This window comes from Geotrypetes seraphini, chromosome 10 (assembly GCF_902459505.1).
Source record: "Geotrypetes seraphini chromosome 10, aGeoSer1.1, whole genome shotgun sequence".
Classification (NCBI taxonomy): domain Eukaryota; kingdom Metazoa; phylum Chordata; class Amphibia; order Gymnophiona; family Dermophiidae; genus Geotrypetes; species Geotrypetes seraphini.
The window spans coordinates 104,247,288-104,269,201 of NC_047093.1; the positions used below are offsets into that span (position 1 = coordinate 104,247,288).

Sequence of the window (21,914 nt, forward strand, 5' to 3'; positions counted from 1 at the left end):
TTCTGGGTGGAAGGTTACGTTTTAGGCGATCGTTTAGATAGGCAGGTGCAGTACCGTTGAAAACTTTGAAGATTAGACAGTACAGTTTGAATTGAATTCTGGCTTTAATTGGTAGCCAATGAGAGTCTAGGTAGGCGTTGGTGATGTGGTCATATTTTCCGAGGGAGTAGATTAGTCTGAGAGCTGTGTTCTGAACGGTCTGTAGTTTTTTGATCATGTTTGTAGGGCATGGTAGATATAGGATATTGCAGTAGTCCACAAGACCTAGTACCAGGGATTGTACAATGATCCTGTAATGTTCTTTGTCAAAGTATTTCCTTATTTTTCTTAGGTTGCGCATTGTGAAGAATGCTTTTTGGGTAGTTTTGTTGATTTGAGTCTGCATAGTGCAGCATCTGTCTATCAGCACTCCCAGGATTTTGAGGGAGGATTGGATTGGGTATTTGATTGCTTTAATTTCCAGGTCTGTTATGGATGGGTTTTTGTCCGTTTCGAGCATTAAGAATTTGGTTTTGTCCGAGTTTAGTTTTAATTTGTGGTTTGTCATCCATTTTTCTACTTCGTTCAGTATTGTTTCCAGGTGTCCTGTTGAGGTGTGGTCTTGGGTTTCGAAGGGGAGGAGAATAGTTATGTCGTCTGCGTAGCTGAATGATGTTACATTTAGGTTGTCAAGAGTGGTACCAAGGGAGGAGATGTAGAAATTGAATAGAATGGGTGAAAGTGGAGATCCCTGCGGGACTCCGCATGGATTTGACCATGGGTTAGATTTCATATCGTTTATCTTAACTCTGTACGTTCTTGTTTTAAGGAATCCTTGGAACCAGTTGTAAACCACCCCTGAGATTCCTATTGCATCAAGTATCTGGAGTAGTATGGTATGATCAACTAGATCGAAGGCGGCGGAAAGATCTAGTTGGATAATTAGGATCCTGTGTCCTTTACTGAGGTGTTGTCGGGCTATGTCCAGTAGTGTTGCTAGTAGTGTTTCCGTGCTGTGGTAAGATCTAAATCCTGATTGGGATGGGTGAAGTATATTGTGGTCAGCTAGGTAGTTGGTGAGGTATTGAGCCACAAGTCCTTCAATCAGCTTGACATATAATGGGATCGAAGCGATAGGTCTATAGTTGGTAGGTGTGTCTACTGGACCTTTTTGGTCTTTCAGTAAGGGTGTTATTATGATCTCTCCAAGATCTTGTGGAAATTGGCCTTCTATGAGAGTGCTTTGTATTGTCACAACCCTAGCCTTAAGGCTAGGCTTGTGACAGTCAAATCTCCTCCAAATCCTTCCCTTCTCTTGAAAAGGGCTGATCAATGCAGCAGGCTAAGTTCTGATAGACAAACAGGGTCTCTGTTTCCTTTGAAACCTCAGTCTACAGAATCCCAGGGAGTAGAAGAGGAGTGGGAGAACAGCCTGTTGCAGAGGGAGGAGACTTATTCAGAAGGACAGCCCAGGAGTCAGTGTCAGAGAACATCTAAGGAGCCTCTGCTGGGGCCAATTAAGGCTAAACTGAGAGGCCAGCAGAAACAGCAGGTTAGCTCTCCCCCTTCCAGGTCAGGGCGTGGCCATCTCAGAGCATTAGAGGCTGTGCTGAGGAAGAACAAATCAGTCTTCCCTGGGTCAGCCCAGGAAGCAGTCTCCAGGGACTGGGCTCCTGACTTTCCTATGAATGAGGATGTTGAAATGGCAGAGGTTTCCACTGTCCCTGGGGTGAACCAGCCAGCTTGCCAGGAAGCCATGGAATTTATGGATACTATTCAAGAACCAGAGGAAACTCAGATGGACCAGAGCTAAGTTAAATCACCTTTTTGATTGTGTGCTTTTGGAATCTTGTTGGCTCTGAGTTTGTTTGTTAGCACCAGTCAAGTGCTGATAGCCTGAGCAGTGCTGAGCTAACTGCTGCAGCTGTATCTTAGGCTGGTGACAGAGGAAAAAGTGTGGAGTTTTTTTTGTACATTTTCTCCTTTTGTTTTTTCTTCCCCTAATTTTGAGGGGGTATGAATGTATGGACAAGGAAGTAGTGGGGAGAATCCACAGAATATCCTCAGGGAGGGATTGTGGGGCCAATTTTGTTGGTAAGCTGTTAAGCTAAAGTGGATTCAGCTACTCCCCTCCCCCACCAACTGTTTGTTAGGTTGGCTGGGGAGGCCTGTTAAGCCAGGCTTAGGCAATACATTCATTTGAGTGTGCAAGACATTTGGGAACAACCAGCAGAAACACTGGATGTTCCAGTAGCCATATTGCTCTGTGCCCTTGGTGGACTATGTGACTGTGAGGGCAAGGCTACAACAGTATTTTTTTTGTTTAAACTTACCTGCCAGAAGGTGTATAGGCTATGTTTTTGCAAGCCTGGATTTTTTTCTTTGTATTGATTTAATTCAAAGACTATGACTGTAGCAATTGCTACTTTAGGAATAAAGTCAGACACAAGTTACTCTGAATCTTTATTGTTCCTGACATTTATTTTGCTTATTATTGGGATGAGAGCCAGCAGGACCTTCAACATCCTTTGAAGGCATGGCGAGTTCGGCGTTGGTGAGCATTGTCCGGTGGTCTGTTACAAAAATCGGCACTGGCAGGCTCACAGTATCCACTGCGTGAGGCTGGTTTTGAATTTGTGGGAGGCATTTGTGAGTAGATACGATGGGCAGTAGTTCAAGTCGCATGAGGTGTGGCTGTATTTTTTATATAGTCGGTTCAAATCAGGCCATTGTAGAGTTGGGAAGGTGGTCCATGTTCTGTCTGCAGTTACGGCTTCTTCCATTGTGGGGGTTGTTATTAACTCGTTGAGTGTGGTAGTTAAGTTGTTGAAGGTTGTTCTGATTTTGATGATCTTGAGTTTGAAATGGTCTGCTAATTGGTGAGCTGTTGGTGTTTTATTGCCTTGAGTGGCAAGGAATGGGTTTGTGTCCGTAAGTTTTTTTACTAAGTTGAAGAGTGTTTTTGTGTCGGGGTTGTTTGTGCCAATTAGTTTAGTGTAGTATGTTTTGCGCTTTTCCTTAAGTTTGATGTTATATAGTTTGATTTGGGTTCTCCAAGCGGATTTGGTTTGGTCATTTCTCTTTTTTCTCCAAGATCTTTCAAGTTGCCTGCAATGCCTTTTTAGTAGGTGGAGTTCGGAGTCAAACCACTTGTCTGAGGGTCTGCAGGTTCTGTGTTTGGTTTTTTCTGGGGCTAGCTCGTTCAAGGTTGCTTCACTTAGGGTGCGCCAGTGTTTTATGAAGTCCGTCGGGTCAGTGGAGTCGATTGCAGGGTCCACTTTTTCCCAGAATGTGGCTGGTTCAATTTTCTGTCTAGACTTGAAGGTTGTTTTTTGGGGCATAGGTTTTATGTTATTTTGAGGCCAGTTGATTGTGAAGGTGTATTTGTGGTGGTCTGACCAAAGAGAGGGATGCCAGGTACCATTGGTGATGTGAATATTTGGTGTGTGGAGGTTATGAGGCGTGAATGCTGCTATATCCAGTTGGTGGCCTTTTTCATGCGTGGGTTCCGGATTGAGGATCTGGTAGGATAAGGCGTCGAGGTATGAGAGTATTTCGTTTGCTTGTTTGGATGTGTGGTCTAGAAAACCACAACTTACTCCACCCCACACAGTCTGGCTTCAGAACCAACTACAGCACTGAGACCCTAGAAAGAACACTCATTGACATCGTGAGACAACACCTCTACACAGGCAAGAAAATGATGATAATACAACCAGACCTCTCCGTAGCCTTTGATCTAGTAGACCACGACATCCTCTTACTCAATAGGAATTACAGGAAAAGTACTAACATGATTTAAAGGATTCCTACAATCCAGAACTTATAGAGTCAAAACAAACAAAGAAAAATCAGAACCATAGTCCAACCCATTTGGATCACCCCTGTCTCCCACACTCTTCAACCTATACATTGCCTCCCTAAGCTCCTACCTAGACAAACTAGGCATTACCTCCTACAGCTACGCAGATGATATCGCCATACTCTTCCCCTTCGACCAACCTGAGCCCTCCATGATAGGCACAATACACAGAACACTTGAAACAGTTGCAACATGGATGAAATAACACAAACTAGAACTTAACCTGGACAAAACAAACTTCATCCTCCTTGAAAACTGCAAAACCCCAACTTTGACTAACATAGTAATAAACTCTATCTCGTACCCCATTCAACCCATGCTAAAACTCCTCAGAGTGCTAATAGATAGAGGCTGTACCATGTAACCACAAATCAACAAAATAATAAAAACATCATTCGCCACTATGAGAAAACTAAGACAAGTTCGAAAATTCTTCAACAGAAAACAAGTCCAACTCGTGGTTCAAACACTAATCCTAGGCCTAATAGACTACTGCAACGTACTATACTATATCTATACATACATACTATATCTCCCCTGCCCAGCAACAACGATGAAACAACTTCAAACAATACAAAACACAGCCCTAAGACTTATCTATTCATTGAAAAAATACGACCACATCACAAAAGGCATACCACAACTCACACTGGCTCCCAATACAAGCCAGAGTACACTTCAAATTCCATTGCCTACTATTCGAAGCTATAAACGGAAACAGCCCTACCTACTGGAACAAGCGACTAACTTATTCCACCTCAAACAGACACAGGAGAACCCACACAATATTCACACACCCGCCAACCAAAAATGTCAAACGAAGAAAAATGTATGACAACCTACTGGCCACCAGAGCAGCGAAACTAGACCGACAACTGCTGACTTTGACTACAGATTACAAAACCTTCAAAAAAGAAACAAAAACCCTACTCTTCAAAAAATACATAAAACCAATATAACACAACCAATAATGTTTCGAATTCTTCCTGCATTACCAACTACTCCCTAGCAAATTAGAAAATGTTCAAACTTTTCCTTAAGTACTTCTTAATATCTTATCAATACTTAATATCATGGAGGGCGTGGCTTCGCGGTGTACAGGGATGGTCGGGTGAGTGAGTGGCTCCACAGTGAAAGGCCAATTTTGTTAAAATAAAACAGCCAAATCTCGTGTAAGTTGTGTGGAGAGTGGGAATTTAGAATTATAATGGCTTTGGGTAAGCATAGTAAAAATAACGCTGCGAGTTTAAACGGGGGGAATGTAAAAAGATCAAAATTAGATTCGATCTCCCCGTCAACGGTCCCGTTGCCATCATAGGAAGTAGAAAACAAAGATCTGATGATTGAATTACAAAAAATTAAAGAAATTGTTTTGGAAAGCACTAAGAACATAAAAGAGCTTAAAGAGGAAGTGGAAAGTTTGAATAAAAGAATGCAGGCGGCTGATTTTAAAATTGAACAGTTGGAAAAGCACGCTGAAAAGTCTGAAGCAGAGTGGAGTGTATATAAAAAAGATCACAAAGAAATAGAGATTTTAAGGAAAGACCTGGAGGACCTGTCAAACCGAGAAAGAAGAAATAATTTGTGTTTGATCGGGGTGCCTGAAGGGATTGAACAGAATGATACTATTAAATTTGTGCTGAACTTTATACCAAAGATTTTGCCGTTGAAGAGTGCTTTTCCGCTGGAAATAGAAAGGGCGCACCGGATCCTGTCAAAGAGATCAAATAATCAAAAGGGTCCCCGGCCAATAATTTTCAAACTGCTACGTTATCAGCAGGTGGCAGAAATTATGAGTTTAGCCAAAGAAAATAAGGATCTCAAGTGCCAAGATTCAAAAACTTCATAGTTCCAGACTTTTCAAAAGCCACTGCTTATAGAAGAAAGCAGCTCCTGGATCTGAGACCTAAGTTAAGAGCAATGGGCGCAAGGTATGGCCTGATTTACCCAGCAATCATGAGAATAACTTATGAGAACAAAACATATAATTTTGAAGAGGCAAATAAACAAAGAATTTTTGGATCAATATGATTTACCTATGGATGCTTGAAAATTATTTAGATACGGAATTCTTGTTATTTGATTCTGTTTTTTTTATTATTTTGATTATATACTGAAGACTTTTGAAGTTTTTATGAAGGAAAGGAAAGGGAAAAGAGAATACCTTACAGCATGGATTCAATACAGTTAACTTTTGAACATGTGATCAGTTATGTGTGCTGCTTGCTGTATTGTTGTGCTGAAAAAAAAAATGATGGGCAGTATAAACATATCTTTGGATGATGTTTATGTGGCAAAAGATCTGCGGAAGTTAATAGGATGAGTAAAAATGGAAAATGGTGAAAATTTGATAGTATGGAAATGAAGGACTAAGGAAATGATGTGATGTGACTGTGAAGATTGCTTGTATGATATGGCTAAATCTTCACTTTAATTTCTGTTCTGCATCTGGCATCTGCCTAGATGAAAAATTGATGAAATTAATGGACTGGTATGGAATCTGCAGATTGGAATAAGAAGAATTGAAATCGTTTTTCAAAAGAATGGATGAAGCACTGTATTGAACATGCTGGTGGTTGCTGAAAGTAGAATGTTTACAACTTGCTGAGATTTTGAAATGGTTGATGGATTGCTATAATATATATATACTAGTCTTATAGCCCGTTACATTAACGGGTGCTAGAATATATGTGTCTGTCTTTATTTCTTTCTCTCTCTCTCCTTAGCCCCTTTCTTTCTTTCTGTCTTTCTTTTTCCTTGGCTGTCCACCCCTTGCCTGCTCCCCCTGTCCATTGTCCCTTCCTTTTACATCCCCTATGTCCACCACCACCCCTTCACTGCTCTCCTTATGCAGCAGCAGCCCTTCTCCCTTTGTTTTACCTCCCCCCTGTCCAGCAGCACCTCTTTCCTTCTCCCCCTGTCCAGCATTAGGCCTCCGTTAGTCTTTTTCTTCACCCCCCCTGTCCATCAGCACCTCTTTCCTTCTCCCCCTGTCCAGCAGTAGGCATCCCTTCCTTTTTCTCCCCCTCCTCCTTCTTATCCCTTTGATACACTCACCTTGCTCTGCCCCTGATCAGAGGTTCCCGACAGCCGCCCAGTTGCACCCATTGGAAAAGTTCCCTCTGCCGCATCCCGCACCCCTCCTGATGCGACTCCCGCTGTCTTTCTTTCTGTCTGTCTCTGTCCCTGGCCCCCTTTGTCTGTCTGTCTTTCTGTGTATCTCCCTGCCCCTGTGTCTTTCTTCTTTTCTTTCTGTCTCCCTTCCTCCTGTCTGTCTATCCGAAGCAGCATTCCCTCCTTCTCCATTTCCCTCCCCCCACACCAGTTCCCTGTGCACCTGCCCCTGTGTCTTTCTTCTTTTCTTTCTGTCTCCCTTCCTCCCTCTGTCTTTCTGTCCAAAGCAGCATTCCCTCCCCCTCCATTTCCCTCCCCGCACACCAGTTCTCTGTGCAGCAGCATTAGCGTTTCCTCTACCCCCTTTCCCTTCCCGCGGTCCCGACTACAAATGCGGTCCTGAGTCCTTTTCCGCCCCCCCCTTCCTTTTGCTGCGGGTCCGATTACACATGGCGATTCAAGCAGCGTGTGCAGCAGTCTTCACACAGTGCTTCGGGTCCTTCTACTGGCCTGATTTACTCTGGCACATCCCTGATGACATCATCAGAGACGCGGCAGAGCAAATCAGGGCAGTAGAAGGGCCCGAAGCAGCGTGTGAAGACTTCTGCACACGCTGCTTAAATCGCTAGTCGGGCCCGTGGGAAGGGAAGGGGGGTGCGGCAAAGAACTCGGTTCCCGGGCAGTGGAAAGTTGTTGGGCTCCTCGGTGGGGGCGCTGAGCGGCCGCGATCCCTCTCCTCTCAGACCCCCCCCCCCCCCACTGGAAGAACGGAGATCGGCGGATAGCTGCGGTTCCGGCTTGTGGAGGCGATCAGGGCTGGTGACGTATAAGCGCGCATGCACACTCCTGCGACCCACAGACCTACTGATCACGGAAGCACGCAAATAGGAGTGCGCATGCGCGTCTAGCCTTTTATTATATAGGATAACATAATTATTGCTTAGAGTTATGTTAATGTATTGATGTAGAAGAGTTTACTTATGCAGCATATAATGAGCTTCCATGGTGGTATGAGCCTGAAGTCTCATAGAAAATGGATTAAATGGATAAAAAATAAATAATTAAAAAAAAAAGAGTATATAATATAAATGGAAGTATAGATTGAAGTTGAAAGAATATATTAGCTTTCTGTTTATATTAGGCTATATGGTGATGTTCCTGCAATTTTGGATATGAATTATATTAGTTTAGGAGTAATTCTGAAGGCTGTATGGTAGACTGAATGAATGGGAAAGTAATATTATATGGGGGTAATTTATTAATTGGTGTGGTTTGCAAGATGATGAGGGATGATTTGAGTACATGAAGATTGAAAGGTATTGTTTTTAGATTGGAGAGTGAATGAGGGGAATGAAGATTGTTTAGAATATGAATTTTTGTGGGTTGAAGAAATCTTATTTCTAATGAAATCTAAGTTATAAGTTTAAGAAAAGTAAGTACTCTTTGTTATATGTGATCTATAATAAATATTTATTGGAATAAAAAGTGTGGGAAAATTTGGATTGGAAACAGATTTTAAATGATGTATGATTAGCTAAATGACTTACAATGTAACATTTAGGATGATTATTATATTTAAGAGAGTTGTTATGAATGACCTGGGGGGAGTTTCTTATTCGCTTGAGCTATGTATGTACGCTTCGAAGTTGATAGTGTTATATTGGGGGGGAGGGGTGGGAAGGGGTATTGGGAGAGTATTTGGGAGTGGGTTGGGGATTGAATTAAATTTTAAATATGGGGAAAATGATTATATAATAATTATGCTGCAGAAATATGTACTTATTATGTTTCTTTTTGATTAAATGGATTTTAAAATTTTTTCTTTAAACATTAATGGCCTTAATCATCCGATAAAAAGAAAGAAGACGTTATTGTATTTAAAGCAGCAGAATGCGGATGTCTGTTTTATACAGGAGACTCACCTTACTGGAGATGAATCAAAGAAACTAATTGGTAATTGGGTGAAGGATTGCTTTTTTGCTCCTGCGGTAGGGAAAAAAGCTGGTGTAGCTATCCTGATTAATAAAAAATGTACTGCAGTGTTTAACTTGGTGGCTGCAGATCAATTAGGAAGGTGGGTGCATGTAAACATGAGTCTGGGCAGTACTGCTGTAGCGCTTTTTAATGTGTATGGCCCTAATTCGAATCAAATTGAGTTTTTTAAAACTCTGCAACAAATAGTTCTACCACTGGTTGCTAGTAATTTGATAGTAGCAGGGGATTTCAATGCTGTTATGGATCCTTTACTAGATAAAAAACCTAGTAAGGTATTAAAATCATTAGGATTGGATAATTTTGCAAATTCAACGAACTAACGAATGGCTCCGAGAATGGTGCATAGAAATGAACTTTGGATTCCTAAACCACGGCGAGACGCTCCGGGGACTACAAGGACCAGACGGACTCCACCTAACCAGAAGAGGTAGAAACGTATTTGGACATCGATTGGCCCGCCTATTCCATAGGGCTTTAAACTAGGTAAGTTGGGGGAGGGTACATACTTATATCCCAGTGCAGTAAGAAACCACCCTGAGGAGGCAAGTCGCACTCACACTATCAAGTCTAAGGTAAGTACCAATGATATCCACAAGTCTAAAGTAGGTACCAATGATATCCACAATAATTCAGGGAGAAATATCACTGATAATTTAGGAGCCACACTAACTCATAAAGTAAACTCTTCACAGATATGGAGGGCTATGTATGTTAATGCACACAGCTTGGGCAATAAAATTCTAGAATTAGAGACTGAGATAACAAACGCCGATCTTGACGTGATAGCGATATCCGAAACCTGGTTCACGGAATCGCATGGGTGGGATATGGTTATACCAGGGTACAACCTACTTCGTTGCGACCGAGTGGGTAAATTGGGAGGAGGAGGAAAGCATCAAAACCACCAGAATCACAGATGTTAGATACACCGGGGAATCCCTCTGGGTGAATCTGGCCAGAGGGAATGAAAAATGCCTATACCTTGGTGTGATATATAGACCTCCCAGGCAACAGGAGGACAAAGACATGGAATTAATTGAGGACATAGAGAATATCACACTGCGCGGGGACTCAGTAATGCTAGGAGACTTCAACATGCCAGATGCAGATTGGAACACACTCTCCGCGACTACGGGTAGCAGCAAAAGAATATTAAACTCCATAAAGGGTGCACGTCTCAAGCAATTGGTATTGGAGCCCACCAGGGACAAGGCGTTACTAGACCTAGTTCTCACCAACGGAGACAGCGTCACGGAAGTCTCAGTGGGAGATACACTGGCCTCCAGCGACCATAATATGGTATGGCTCAACCTCAAGAAAGGTTTCCCAAATACAAACACAACAACAAAGGTCCTCAACTTTAGAGGCACAGACTTCAACCACATGGGAGATTTCGTCCATCAAGAGCTACATAAACAAGCAAAAACTGACAATGTGGAGGATATGTGGTCGTCTCTGAAGTCCATACTACACGAAGCAACAGACTGATACATAAAGATAGTAAGTAAATGCAGGAGAAACAAAAGACCCCAATGGTTCAGTAAAGAAATTTCAGACCTAGTTAAACAGAAAAAAGACGCATTTATCGCCTACAAACATTTAGGCAGAGAGGGGGCAAAAGAGGACTATCTAGACAAATCTAAAGCTGTCAAAACAGTCAGAGAGGCCAAACTCCGAATGGAGGAAGAGCTAGCATGGAAAATTAAGAAAGGGGATAAATCCTTCTTCAGCTATATTAGTGACAGGAAAAGAAACAAAGATGTGATAGTACGCCTGAAGCAATCGGACGGCAACTTTGCAGAATCAGACTCTGAGAAGGCAGAATTACTAAACCAATACTTCTGTTCAGTGTTCACTCGCGAAGCGCCGGGAGTTGGTCCACAGCTGCAGACGGGAGATAGCCGGAAAGACCTGTTTCTAGATTTCGAATTTACACCCAGTAGTGTCTACAACGAACTATCAAGACTCAAAGTAAACAAAGCCATGGGACCGGATAACCTACACCCCAGAATGCTCAGGGAGTTAAGGGAAGTTCTTTTCAATCTTTCCCTAAGCACAGGAAGGGTCCCCTTGGACTGGAAAACCGCCAACGTAATCCCACTCCACAAAAAGGGCTGCAGGACAGAGACAGCAAACTACAGACCAGTGAGTCTCACGTCTATAGTAATGTAATTTATTTCTTATATACCGCTACATCCGTTAGGTTCTAAGCGGTTTGCAGAAAATATACATTAAGATTAGTATATATAGTATATATAGTGTGTAAACTCATGGAAACACTGATCAAACAGAATATTGACACAATCCTAGATGAAGAAAAACTGCGTGTTCTTTTCAATCTTTCCCTAAGCACAGGAAGGGTCCCCTTGGATTGGAAAACCGCCAACGTAATCCCACTCCACAAAAAGGGCTGCAGGACAGAGACAGCAAACTACAGACCAGTGAGTCTCACGTCTATAGTGTGTAAACTCATGGAAACACTGATCAAACAGAATATTGACACAATCCTAGATGAAGAAAAAGATCCTGCCAATCTAATCTGATTAGCTTTTTTGACTGGGTTACTAGACAACTGGACGCCGGAGAGTCACTGGACGTGGTATATTTGGACTTCAGCAAAGCATTTGATAGCGTCCCTCATCTAAGATTACTGAACAAGCTGAAATCGATAGGATTAGGAGACACTCTAACTACATGGGTTGGGGATTGGCTGAGCGGCAGACTTCAGAAGGTGGTGGTAAACGGTACCCCATCCGAAGCATCGGACGTGATCAGTGGAGTGCCGCAGGGATCGGTCCTGGGCCCGATTCTATTCAACTTATTCATAAGAGATATGACGCAAGGACTTAGAGGAAGGGTATCACTGTTCGCCGACAACGCCAAACTTTGCAACATAGTAGGCAGATGCTTATTACCAGATAATATGACACACGACCTACTGCTACTGGAACAATGGTCAAACACTTGGCAGCTAGGCTTCAATGCTAAAAAATGCAAGATAATGCACCTGGGCAAGAGAAACCCGCGTAGAACTTATGTACTAAATGGTGAGACCTTGGTTAGGACCACGGCGGAACGCGATCTAGGGGTGATCATTAGCGAGGACATGAAGGTTGCCAATCAGGTGGAGAAGGCTTCCTCCAGGGCAAGACAAATGATGTGGTGTATCCGCAGAGGTTTCATCAGCAGGAGACCTGAAGTTGTGATGCCGTTGTACAGAGCCATGGTGAGGCCTCACTTATAGTACTGTGTTCAGTTTTGGAGACCACACTACCGAAAGGACGTGCTGAAGATTGAGTCGGTTCAGCGAACGGCCACCAGGATGGTCATGGGGCTCAAGGATCTCATGTATGAAGAAAGACTAAAGAAATTGCGGCTGTACTCACTTGAGGAAAGAAGAGAACGGGGAGATATGATTGAAACGTACAAGTACATCACGGGACACATCGAGTCAGAAGATGATATCTTCTGGCTGATGGGACCCTCGACCACCAGAGGGCATCCGCTGAAAATCAGGGGAGGGAAGTTTCATGGCGACTCCAGGAAGTACTTCTTCACCGAAAGAGTGGTGGATCATTGGAACAAACTCCCACTCCAGGTGATAAAGGCCAGCAGCGTGACGGATTTTAAGAATAAATGGGATACTCACGTGGGATCTTTAAGGGAGTAAATCCAGGGGGGGATACTTGGAATGGGCAGACTTGGTGGGCTATAGCCCTTTTCTGCCGCTTTTTTCTATGTTTCTATGTTTCTATTCTTCATTTTAATGATCGGGAATTTTCATTTTGTTCGCATGTTCATAAATCTTTTTCTAGAATTGATGTTTTGGTTTCTGATAAGTTAGTACAAAATGTCACTCAAGCTACTATAGATCCAATAATTTTATCAGATCATGGTGGTGTGTGGATAAGTTTAAATGTTGCGGATCAGGATAATGATAGGCCTGTTTGGAGATATGATAATGCATTGCTTGCATATCCAAAATTTTGTGAAGAATTTCAGATAAAGATAAATGAATATTTTCAAATTAACAATACGAAAGAAGTCTCGATAGAAATCTTATGGGATGCTTTTAAGGCAACTATGAGAGGACAAATAATATCATTTTCAGCTTATTCTAAAAAACAATTAAAAAAGCAATTTATTAAATTAGAGCAAGAGATTAAGCTTTTAGAGGCAAAATTGATAGAAAAATGGGAAAATTCCACGTTACAAGCTCTTTTAAAAGTTAAATGTAAATATAATGAGGTTTCTTCTAAATTGGTTAGGAAAGATATTCTTTATCAGCAAGCCCTGTATTATTTGAATAAGGCGGGAAGATTACTGGCTAATTATATTAAGGTTAAAAAAGAAGGTCTAAAATAAGTGCGATTAAAGATGAAAAAGGAGATACTCATTCTCAAATTGGACCTATATTAAAACAATTTTTAAAATTTTATAAAAACCTATATTCTTCTAAGTCTTATTTAGATAAAGAAAAGGATGGTATAGAGTTTTTAAATGTTATTAAAGGACCGAAGGTTCCGGATCATATAAAAAGAAGTTTGGAAGAACCGATATCGTTAAAAGAATTGCAAACAGCATTGAAATCTCTTAGAGTTGGGACCGCTCCAGGTGGTGATGGTTTCACGGTAGAGCTTTTTAAAACATTTCAAATTACCCTACTACCTTATTTATTAAATTTATATCAGGATCAACTAAATAAAGGTTGTATTTCAGGCACTATGGCTGAATCATTGACCATTGTTTTGCCAAAGCCAAATAAAGATCCCATGTTGGTTTCAAATTACAGGCCTATTTCTATGATTAATGTTGATGGTAAGTTATTAGCTAAACTTTTGGCAATGCGCTTGGCAAAGGCTCTTCCTTATATAGTAGGTATGCACCAGACAGGTTTTGTTGCTCAAAGACACTCTTCTAATAATACTAGATTGGCTTTACAGATGTTATACCTAACAAAAGAAATAGGAGACCCAGCTTTCTCTGTATCTCTGGATGCAGAAAAGGCTTTTGATCGAGTGGAATGGACATTTTTTGTATCAGGCTATGGAATGGTTTGGCATTGGTTCGGGATTTATACAAATGATTAAAACCTTGTATAGCTCTCCTGTTGCTAGGTTATATATAAATAATAATTTTTCTGATTGTTTTAAATTGCAAAGGGGGGTTAGACAGGATTGTCCTTTATCTACTTTGCTTTTTGATATTGTGCTTGAACCTTTATTATTAGCTATTCAACAAGTGAAGGAGATACAGGGTATTCCACATTCTGGAAAGGAGTATAAAGTATCTGCTTATGCGGATGATATAATGCTTCATTTGAGAAATCCTGAAACAATCATTCCATGCTTACTTGAGTTGATTGAGAAATTTGGAAAATTCTCAGGATATAAAATAAATTGGTCCAAATCAGAAGTTCTTCCTCTTAATGTACATTGTACAAGAGGACTATTTGATGCATTCCCTTTTATATGGAAAGAAGAAGGAATAAAATATTTAGGTATATGGTTAAAAAATACACTTGATGAGACAGTCAAATTAAATGAAAATTTTTTATTGCAAAAAGTAACAGAGTTATGTGAGCAATGGAATCCTTTACATTTGTCTTGGTGGGGAAGAGTCCAAACTGTCAAGATGATGATATTGCCTGTTGTTTGTTACCAAATGGGGATGATTCCAGTTTTTTTTCAGGGGTCTTTTTATAAAAAGTTGAATAGTATCATAACCAAATTTGTTTGGCTGGGTAAAATTGCAAGAATTGCCTTAGTGACTTTACAAAAACCAATCGAGGAGGGAGGGGTAAATTTTCTAAATTTCTATAGGTATCATCAATCCTATATCCTGCGCCAAGGTATGTATTGGGATCTCCCAGAACTCATGGGAAGCTTCCGGACTGGTTGTGGTTAGAATGGCAGCTCCTGTTTCCTATAAGGCTTCGTCATTTGCTTAGTATTAAAGTACCTAGGAAATGTAAAAGTAATAGGATAATAATGGACATATGGAAGACTTTAAAATTTATTGACAGTTTAACTCCTCTTCCAATTCAAAAATCGACTTATCAGAATATTTGGCTAAACTCCAGGATCCAAATAAGCGGTTTTAAGATTGTCTGGAGGGATTGGATTGAAGCAGGAATTCGTACTCTGAATGATGTTATAAAGAATGGTAAACTGCTGGAGTTTTCACAATTTGAACGCAAATTTGGTCTTGATAAAAAACAATGTTATAAATGGTTGCAATTGAAGCAGGCTATTCAGGCAGGGTTCCCTGAATGGAAATTGCTTAATAATCAATTTAGCTTAGAATTCTTATGCTTTCAGGCAGACTTTCTGGGTCACCAGGCCACGCAGTAGTATAAATTATTATTTGGCTATTTGAATAAGAAAACAGAGTCTGGACTTAGAGATATTTGGAGCATTGAGATTAAGCATCAAATTAATGCATCTCAATGGCCACGTATTTGGACTTGGAGGATGAGATGTACAATGTCTGCATCTATGAGGCAAACATGGTTTTTCCTGTTACATAGAGCACTCTGGACCCCTGTTTGTTTACAAAAATTGGATTGCTCTAGGTCTAATAGATGTTGGCATTGTCATCTTGAGGCTGGAACTTTAGATCATCTACTATTTTATTGTCCTTTTATCAATGCTTTTTGGAAATTAATTTGTGATCAAAAAAATTGTATGCTTGAAAATCCTGTAGCCTTGTCATATGATACCATCTTATTTGGCATGTCTATGAGGGCGAAGTCTCAAATATCCTCGAATAATAATAAGCTTTTAATGATTTTTAACAGGAGTTGCCATTCAACAGATAACTTATAATTGGAAAGATTGCACAAGATTGAATTACTGCTTTCGGTGGAATTCGGTGTGTCATCTGTATAAGATGGAAAGAATATTAGCGGTTAAAAAAGGATGTTTTCATAAATTTGAGGATGTATGGAAGCCATTAATAAATTATTATAAGGATTAATCAATATTTCTCCCCTTTTAATAGTTGTGATATAGGGAGGGAGGGTGGGTTTTAATTTATCTTATAGTCAAATGGAAAATGATATGAGTATTATACTATGAGTTATTTATTTATCAAGTATGTTTTATGTGGGGTGGGTAGGGATTAAATTCTTTTCTGTAAGAATTGTAGATTTTCAAGTGGGATTGTATATTTTTTGAAGGATTTTCTGTACACTTGATGTAAAATTTGAAATGAATAAAGATTTACAAAAAAAAAAAAAATACTTAATATCATAACAATTCTTATGTAATCCGCCTTGAACCGCAAGGTAAAGGCGGAATAGAAATCACAAAAAAAAAAAAATTTAATGTACCTGGCTTTCTCAGTGGAGCATCTCATTTGTATCTCAACTCCAAAGTGAAAACTTCATGTATTATAGGATTTCTACAAGCTTTCTGGGGGGGTTTTCACCTTGGTAAAACCAAATTACAAATACTTAAGGAAGTATCAATCAAATTCTGAGGATACAAAATTACTTCCTACTAAATTTTGTAGAAAGCATAGCCGTGCACGGCTATGCTTGCTACAGAATTTAGTAGGAAGTAATTTTGTATCCTCAGGGTTTTTCACCTTCACTTCACCTTTTACAGTTAATATATTCTTTCTTTTTCTTTTGAAAAAAAAAAAAGTTGACAGGTGTTTTGATTGGAGCAGTAATGGCACTATGTCTTATTGGGATTGCTGTATTCATCATTTACCGCAGAGTGAGACAATACAGTAAGTATTATTTTCAAAGATGCTATAATGTATGATGACTGTTTACTATCATTTTGAAAGTTGTCAAAAATGATATTCTTAGTGTTGAGTATTGAGATTAAGCCATAGTGTTGGGAATTCCTCCAAAACCAATGATCACTTGATCAAAGCTAGTATCCTTACTAGGACTATACATTTAGGCCCTGATTCTTTAAAGGATACCTAAGTTAGGCAGGACTTAGGCATCCATACTAAGTGGTTAACTAGGGTCTTAATAAGTGATAATTGGCACTTGGACATCCTCCGGTTATAGATGCGAGTTCCAAGACACGTCCACAATTCTGTGGGCGCCCTTTGGGAAAAACTGTGCCTATCCACATAGACATGGGCAAAGTGTAGGTGTGGTGTGGGAGAGGCTTCGATGTGGACGTCTCTTCATTCATTTACATATATTTGGGCACCATAGTGCGTCCATCTAATGCTGAAATTATAGGGGAATGAAAAGCAAGTCTACTTTTCAGTGTGGTTTGGGCTTTATATAGATGTGAGTTCTATGAACGGAATTTAGGCAGGCTTTGGACATCCTCAATGTGATCTTCTAAATAGGGTTCATGATTTTATTTTTGCTTTATTAAACTCAAAATATAGTGGAACCTTGGTTTGCGAGCATAATTAGTTCCAGAAGCATGCTTGTAAACCAAAGTGCTCGTATATCAAAGCGAGTTTCCCCATAGAAAGTAAGGGAAACTCACATGATTCATTCCACATCCCCAAAAGACCTCCCCCCCGAGGCCACTGGTGTGCTTCCACCCCACCCCATCACATCCCCAAAAGACTCCACAGGCCCACTTCCATCCCATCCCATCCCACCCCATCCCAAAAATACCCCCCCTGAGGCCACTGGCACGCTTTCACTCCCCCCCCAGGAACCGGCTTCACCCCCCCAAAAAACTCTTACCTCGAGCAGACACTGGCATACAGCACCAACCCACAGAATGTGCTGGTGACGAAAAAGCCTGCCGCTGATCTCTGCTGGGCTGCTGCAGGGCCTTGAACTTCGGCACATGCTCAAGGCCTTCTGGCTCCCACTCTCTCAGAGATTCTCATGAGATTAGAAGGCCCCGCAGCAGCCCAGCAGAGATCAATGGCAGGCGGGGCAGGCTCTTTCGGCACCGGCACATTCTGTGGGTTGGTGCTGCATGCCAGTGTCCTGTTTCCTCAAGGTAAGGGTTTGGGCCACAGGCAGGGGGGCGAAGTACAGATAATTTCATTTGCAAAAGGGTAAAACCAGAAAAAACAGATACAGACCTTAGCATGGCTTCTAGTTCATTGCAAATGGAGGTGTGCAGCTGCACAATAGTGACCTCATTGTGAGATCAAGGTGCACCTGCAAGGTAGAATACCACAATTAAAATACTGAAACAAATTGAAATGAAATATGTCTATTCAGGTGTAGCCACTGAGGTCTTTCTCCATATAGATAATATTAAATGTTTTGTAGAAAATCTTGGAAGGAAGTGAATATTAAAGTGAAGACTGTTGAGAGAAAAAAGAAGTGTACAAAAGAATTGCTGAACATAAAAACATAAGAATAGCCTTACTGGGTCAGACCAATGGTCCATCAAGCCCAGTATCCCATTCTCACGGTGGCCAATGCCCAACGTGTAGCAATATTCCATTCTACCAATACAGGGCAAGTAGTGGCTTCGCCTGTGTAAAATGGAGTTCCCCTGTGTAAAGTGGAGTTTAAATGAATATTATATGGTATTGCTTCACTTATAATTTATGGTCAAATATATTTTATTGAGCAATCAAGAACACAACAGAGTAACACAAAGTACAGAACCTGCTCAAAATTTTGAAATATTCCCCAAAAGAACCACCCCCCCCCAAATCCCCCCAACCCCCCTTCCCCACCATACCCACCCCCGGGTCCTCCTTCGAAACACAAATCAACAAAATCTGAATAACAAACTATACAAAAGATTCACAAAATGGTAAGTACAAACAAAAGCTTCAATTAAGTATCCGGCTACGAGCCAGAGGGGTCAAAGTATTCCAGAAAGGTTCCCAAGTGGTCTGGAAAAGCCGACTTGAGCGAGAAGACAAGTCAGTCACATCCCTTTGCTCCCACATCAAAAGGGCGATCATGCGGCTCCTCCAAAGGGAATAGTCCGGAGCCTCAGCCTCAAGCCATTTTAACAGGATACATTTCAATGCGATCAGGATAGACCACTTGAGGAAAGCTGCAACTCCTTTGGAACGAGGAAAGTAGTGAGGAACAGTCCCAAATAAAATCAAAGGGGAACTGCGAACAGTAACTCGCCAAATAGTCTCCACAAAAGCAAATATAGCAGTCCAAAAAAGTTGTATCTGAGGACAAGTCCAAAACATGTGGCCTAAGCTGGCCTCCGGAGCCTGACAACGAAGGCAGGCTGCATGGGAACGGAAGTGAGCCAAATATGCCCTTTTAGGAGAAATATATAATCGAAAAATCAATTTAAAATGTTGCTCCCAAAAGGTAGTATATTTACGAAAAGCAGGCAGTCGACGGACAGCCTGAAGGAGGATATCAGAAGGCAAATCAACAACAAGATCACCGGACCAAGCATCACGCAGCTTAGAATAGTCAAACAAAGGGCATTCATCCTTCAAGTGGCGGTGATGAATCACTTATAATTTATAAAGAATATTTGCCAAGTAACTGAGTGACAGTTAAAATAGGAACATATGCTGGTGAAGTTGTTTGGGATTTGAACCCATGACTTCTGGAAGATGAGCACAAGGCTTTTACCCATTGAGCCAAAGCAGCTTTCAGTCAGGTATCTCTGACTGCCCTGTGATATCATAGCTTATTGATCTGCTAAGGTATCATCTCCTTAGGTATGATATCAGAGGCATTTGAAAGAAAGCAGCTCTGGCTCAGTGGTTGAAAGCGCTGCTTTCACTGTCCAAAAGTCTGGGGTTTGAATTTCCCCCTCATCTCCAGTAATTTTAACAGCTTCCTATTTGCTCTTATATGAGAGTATATGGATGGTGGACTTTGGCATTTTCATCAGCACTGTGCCATTTGCAGGCAAATTATTTAGATCTTCACATGGCTAGGATATTCTAAGCTCTCATGGTAGGAATCCCGTGACTAAAAAGAAGCAGCTGTGGCTCAATAGTTAAAGGCACCTCTTCCATCCTCTGAAGGTCATTGGTTCAAATCTCAAGTTTGGTTGGATACCCCAACACATGTTCTATTTTTTTGTGACAATCTTCCATCTAGGTGCATCTTGATGATGTCACAATAAGGTCAAGATTGTGCATCAGATATATCCATTTGCTCTCAACTACAAGCCATCGTGGTTCTTTTTATGCAATATATACAGAGGGCAAAAGGCATAAGAGTTTTTTTGAAAACATCAGAGGACTTGGACAAACATGGTAGGCAACCGCACAACAGATGAAAGCACAGTGCCCGACAAAAGCTCAATGCCCGACAGTATGATGCAGGACCTACTCCTGCTGGAGCATTGGTCAAAGACTTGGCAGCTAAGTTTCAATGCCAAAAAATTCAAGGTCATGCACCTTGGCGGCAAAAATCCATGCAGGACTTACACCCTAAATGGTGAGATCCTAGCAAGGACTGTAGCAGAACGTGACTTGGGGGTGATCATTAGCAAAGACATGAAGACTGCCAATCAAGTGGAGAAAGCTTCATCCAGTGCTAGACAAATCATAGGCTGTATCCGTAGAAGTTTCGTCAGCCGTAAGCCCGAGGTCATAATGCCGTTGTACAGATCCATGGTGAGACCCCATCTGGAATACTGTGTACAATTCTGGAGGCCGCATTATCAAAAAAAAGTGCGGAAAGTTGAGTTGGTTCAGCAAATGGCCACCAGGATGGTCTCAGGATTCAAGGATCTCCCGTATGAGGAACAACTGGGTAAGTTGCAGCTGTACTCACTCGAGGAACACAGAGAGAGGGGAGACATGATCAAGATGTTCAAATATGTCACAGACCATATCGAGGTGGAAGAGGATCTCTTTTACCTTAAAGGACCCACGGCAACAAGAGGGCATCCATTGAAAATCAGGGGTGGGAAATTTCATGGCGACACCAGAAAATATTTCTTCACCGAAAGGGTGGTTGATCGCTAGAATAATCTTCCACAACAGGTAATTGAGGCAAGCAGCGTGCCAGATTTTAAGAAAAGATGGGATTGGCATGTGGGATCTCTTCATGGAGGTAGTTAGGGGGTGAGCCATTAGTGTGGGCAGACTAGATGGGTCGTGGCCCTTTTCTGCCGTCATGTTCTATGTTTCTATGTACGTTTTAATATGTATCCTAGAGAAATTACTACTTGTAAATCAATCTTGACTTTAGAATTGGGGTGTGGTTTAATGCTTGAGTTGTGAGGGGGGTCAGGATTACATAACTGGCTGCTCTAGAAATCTGAGAATTGGTGCCTATGATAAAAGCTCAGCCCAGATGTGTTAGGCAAAACAACACCCACTCAGTTTGAAGGTTTTGTGGCAGGAAAATGGATGTCTAAGTGACATGAATATGTGTTGACCATACTTGAGACTTAAACCCATGATGTTTAGAAGATAGAAACAGTGCTTTTAACCATAGAGCTGAAAGGTCATTTATGCAGACACAAAACCAGAGACGTGAAGAAAGTACAAAAGTATCTTTATTCAGTATATGCAGGATTCCTGTGCAATAAAGGTTCTGCCTCAGAAGTGTCCAAATGAGGAAAAGCAAGTTCCTTTATACTATTCTCATATACATATTGGATGATACAAAGGGGGTTTCTATAGGTTAACTATTGATAGTTTTACAACTCATGATTGGTCCTAATACAAAGCATACCATTGGTCATCTGGGTGTCCTTATGAGCCTATAGTAAATGCACAGCTTATCTATGCATTGCAGTTTCAATTGTTACATGTCCAGGAGGGCGAGGTACATTATCACTTTCTTACAGCAGAAACAGGAATGCAACACGTGATTTCCCAGAAAAGGCACCCTACTAAGGAAATGAAACTTACCCTAAAATAATGAGCAAGGCCCACATTCCTTCAGGCAAAGTAATTCAGTTATAATCATAATAGAGGTCGCTGACCCCTTCATTCCAATCATAATAGAGGTCGCTGACCCCTTCAGAGCCACAGGTAATTCCTTTTAGAAGCAGATAACTGGCACCTCTAGAGACTATAAAAGCAGATGAGGAATGGTTCAGTGTAAAAACTCATTGAT

The 21,914-nt window shown here is 41.1% G+C and overlaps 1 protein-coding gene across 1 annotated transcript in view; it reads left to right on the forward strand.

Annotated features, from left to right (window-relative positions):
- The window catches only part of PNPLA7 (patatin like phospholipase domain containing 7), an 864,087-nt gene that overhangs the window by 64,029 nt on the left and 778,144 nt on the right, over positions 1-21,914 (forward strand). Inside the window, exon 4 of the mRNA XM_033959965.1 lies at positions 16,600-16,691. Within this exon, the coding sequence (XP_033815856.1) occupies positions 16,600-16,691 (92 nt within the window). The remainder of the gene's footprint in view (positions 1-16,599; positions 16,692-21,914) is intronic.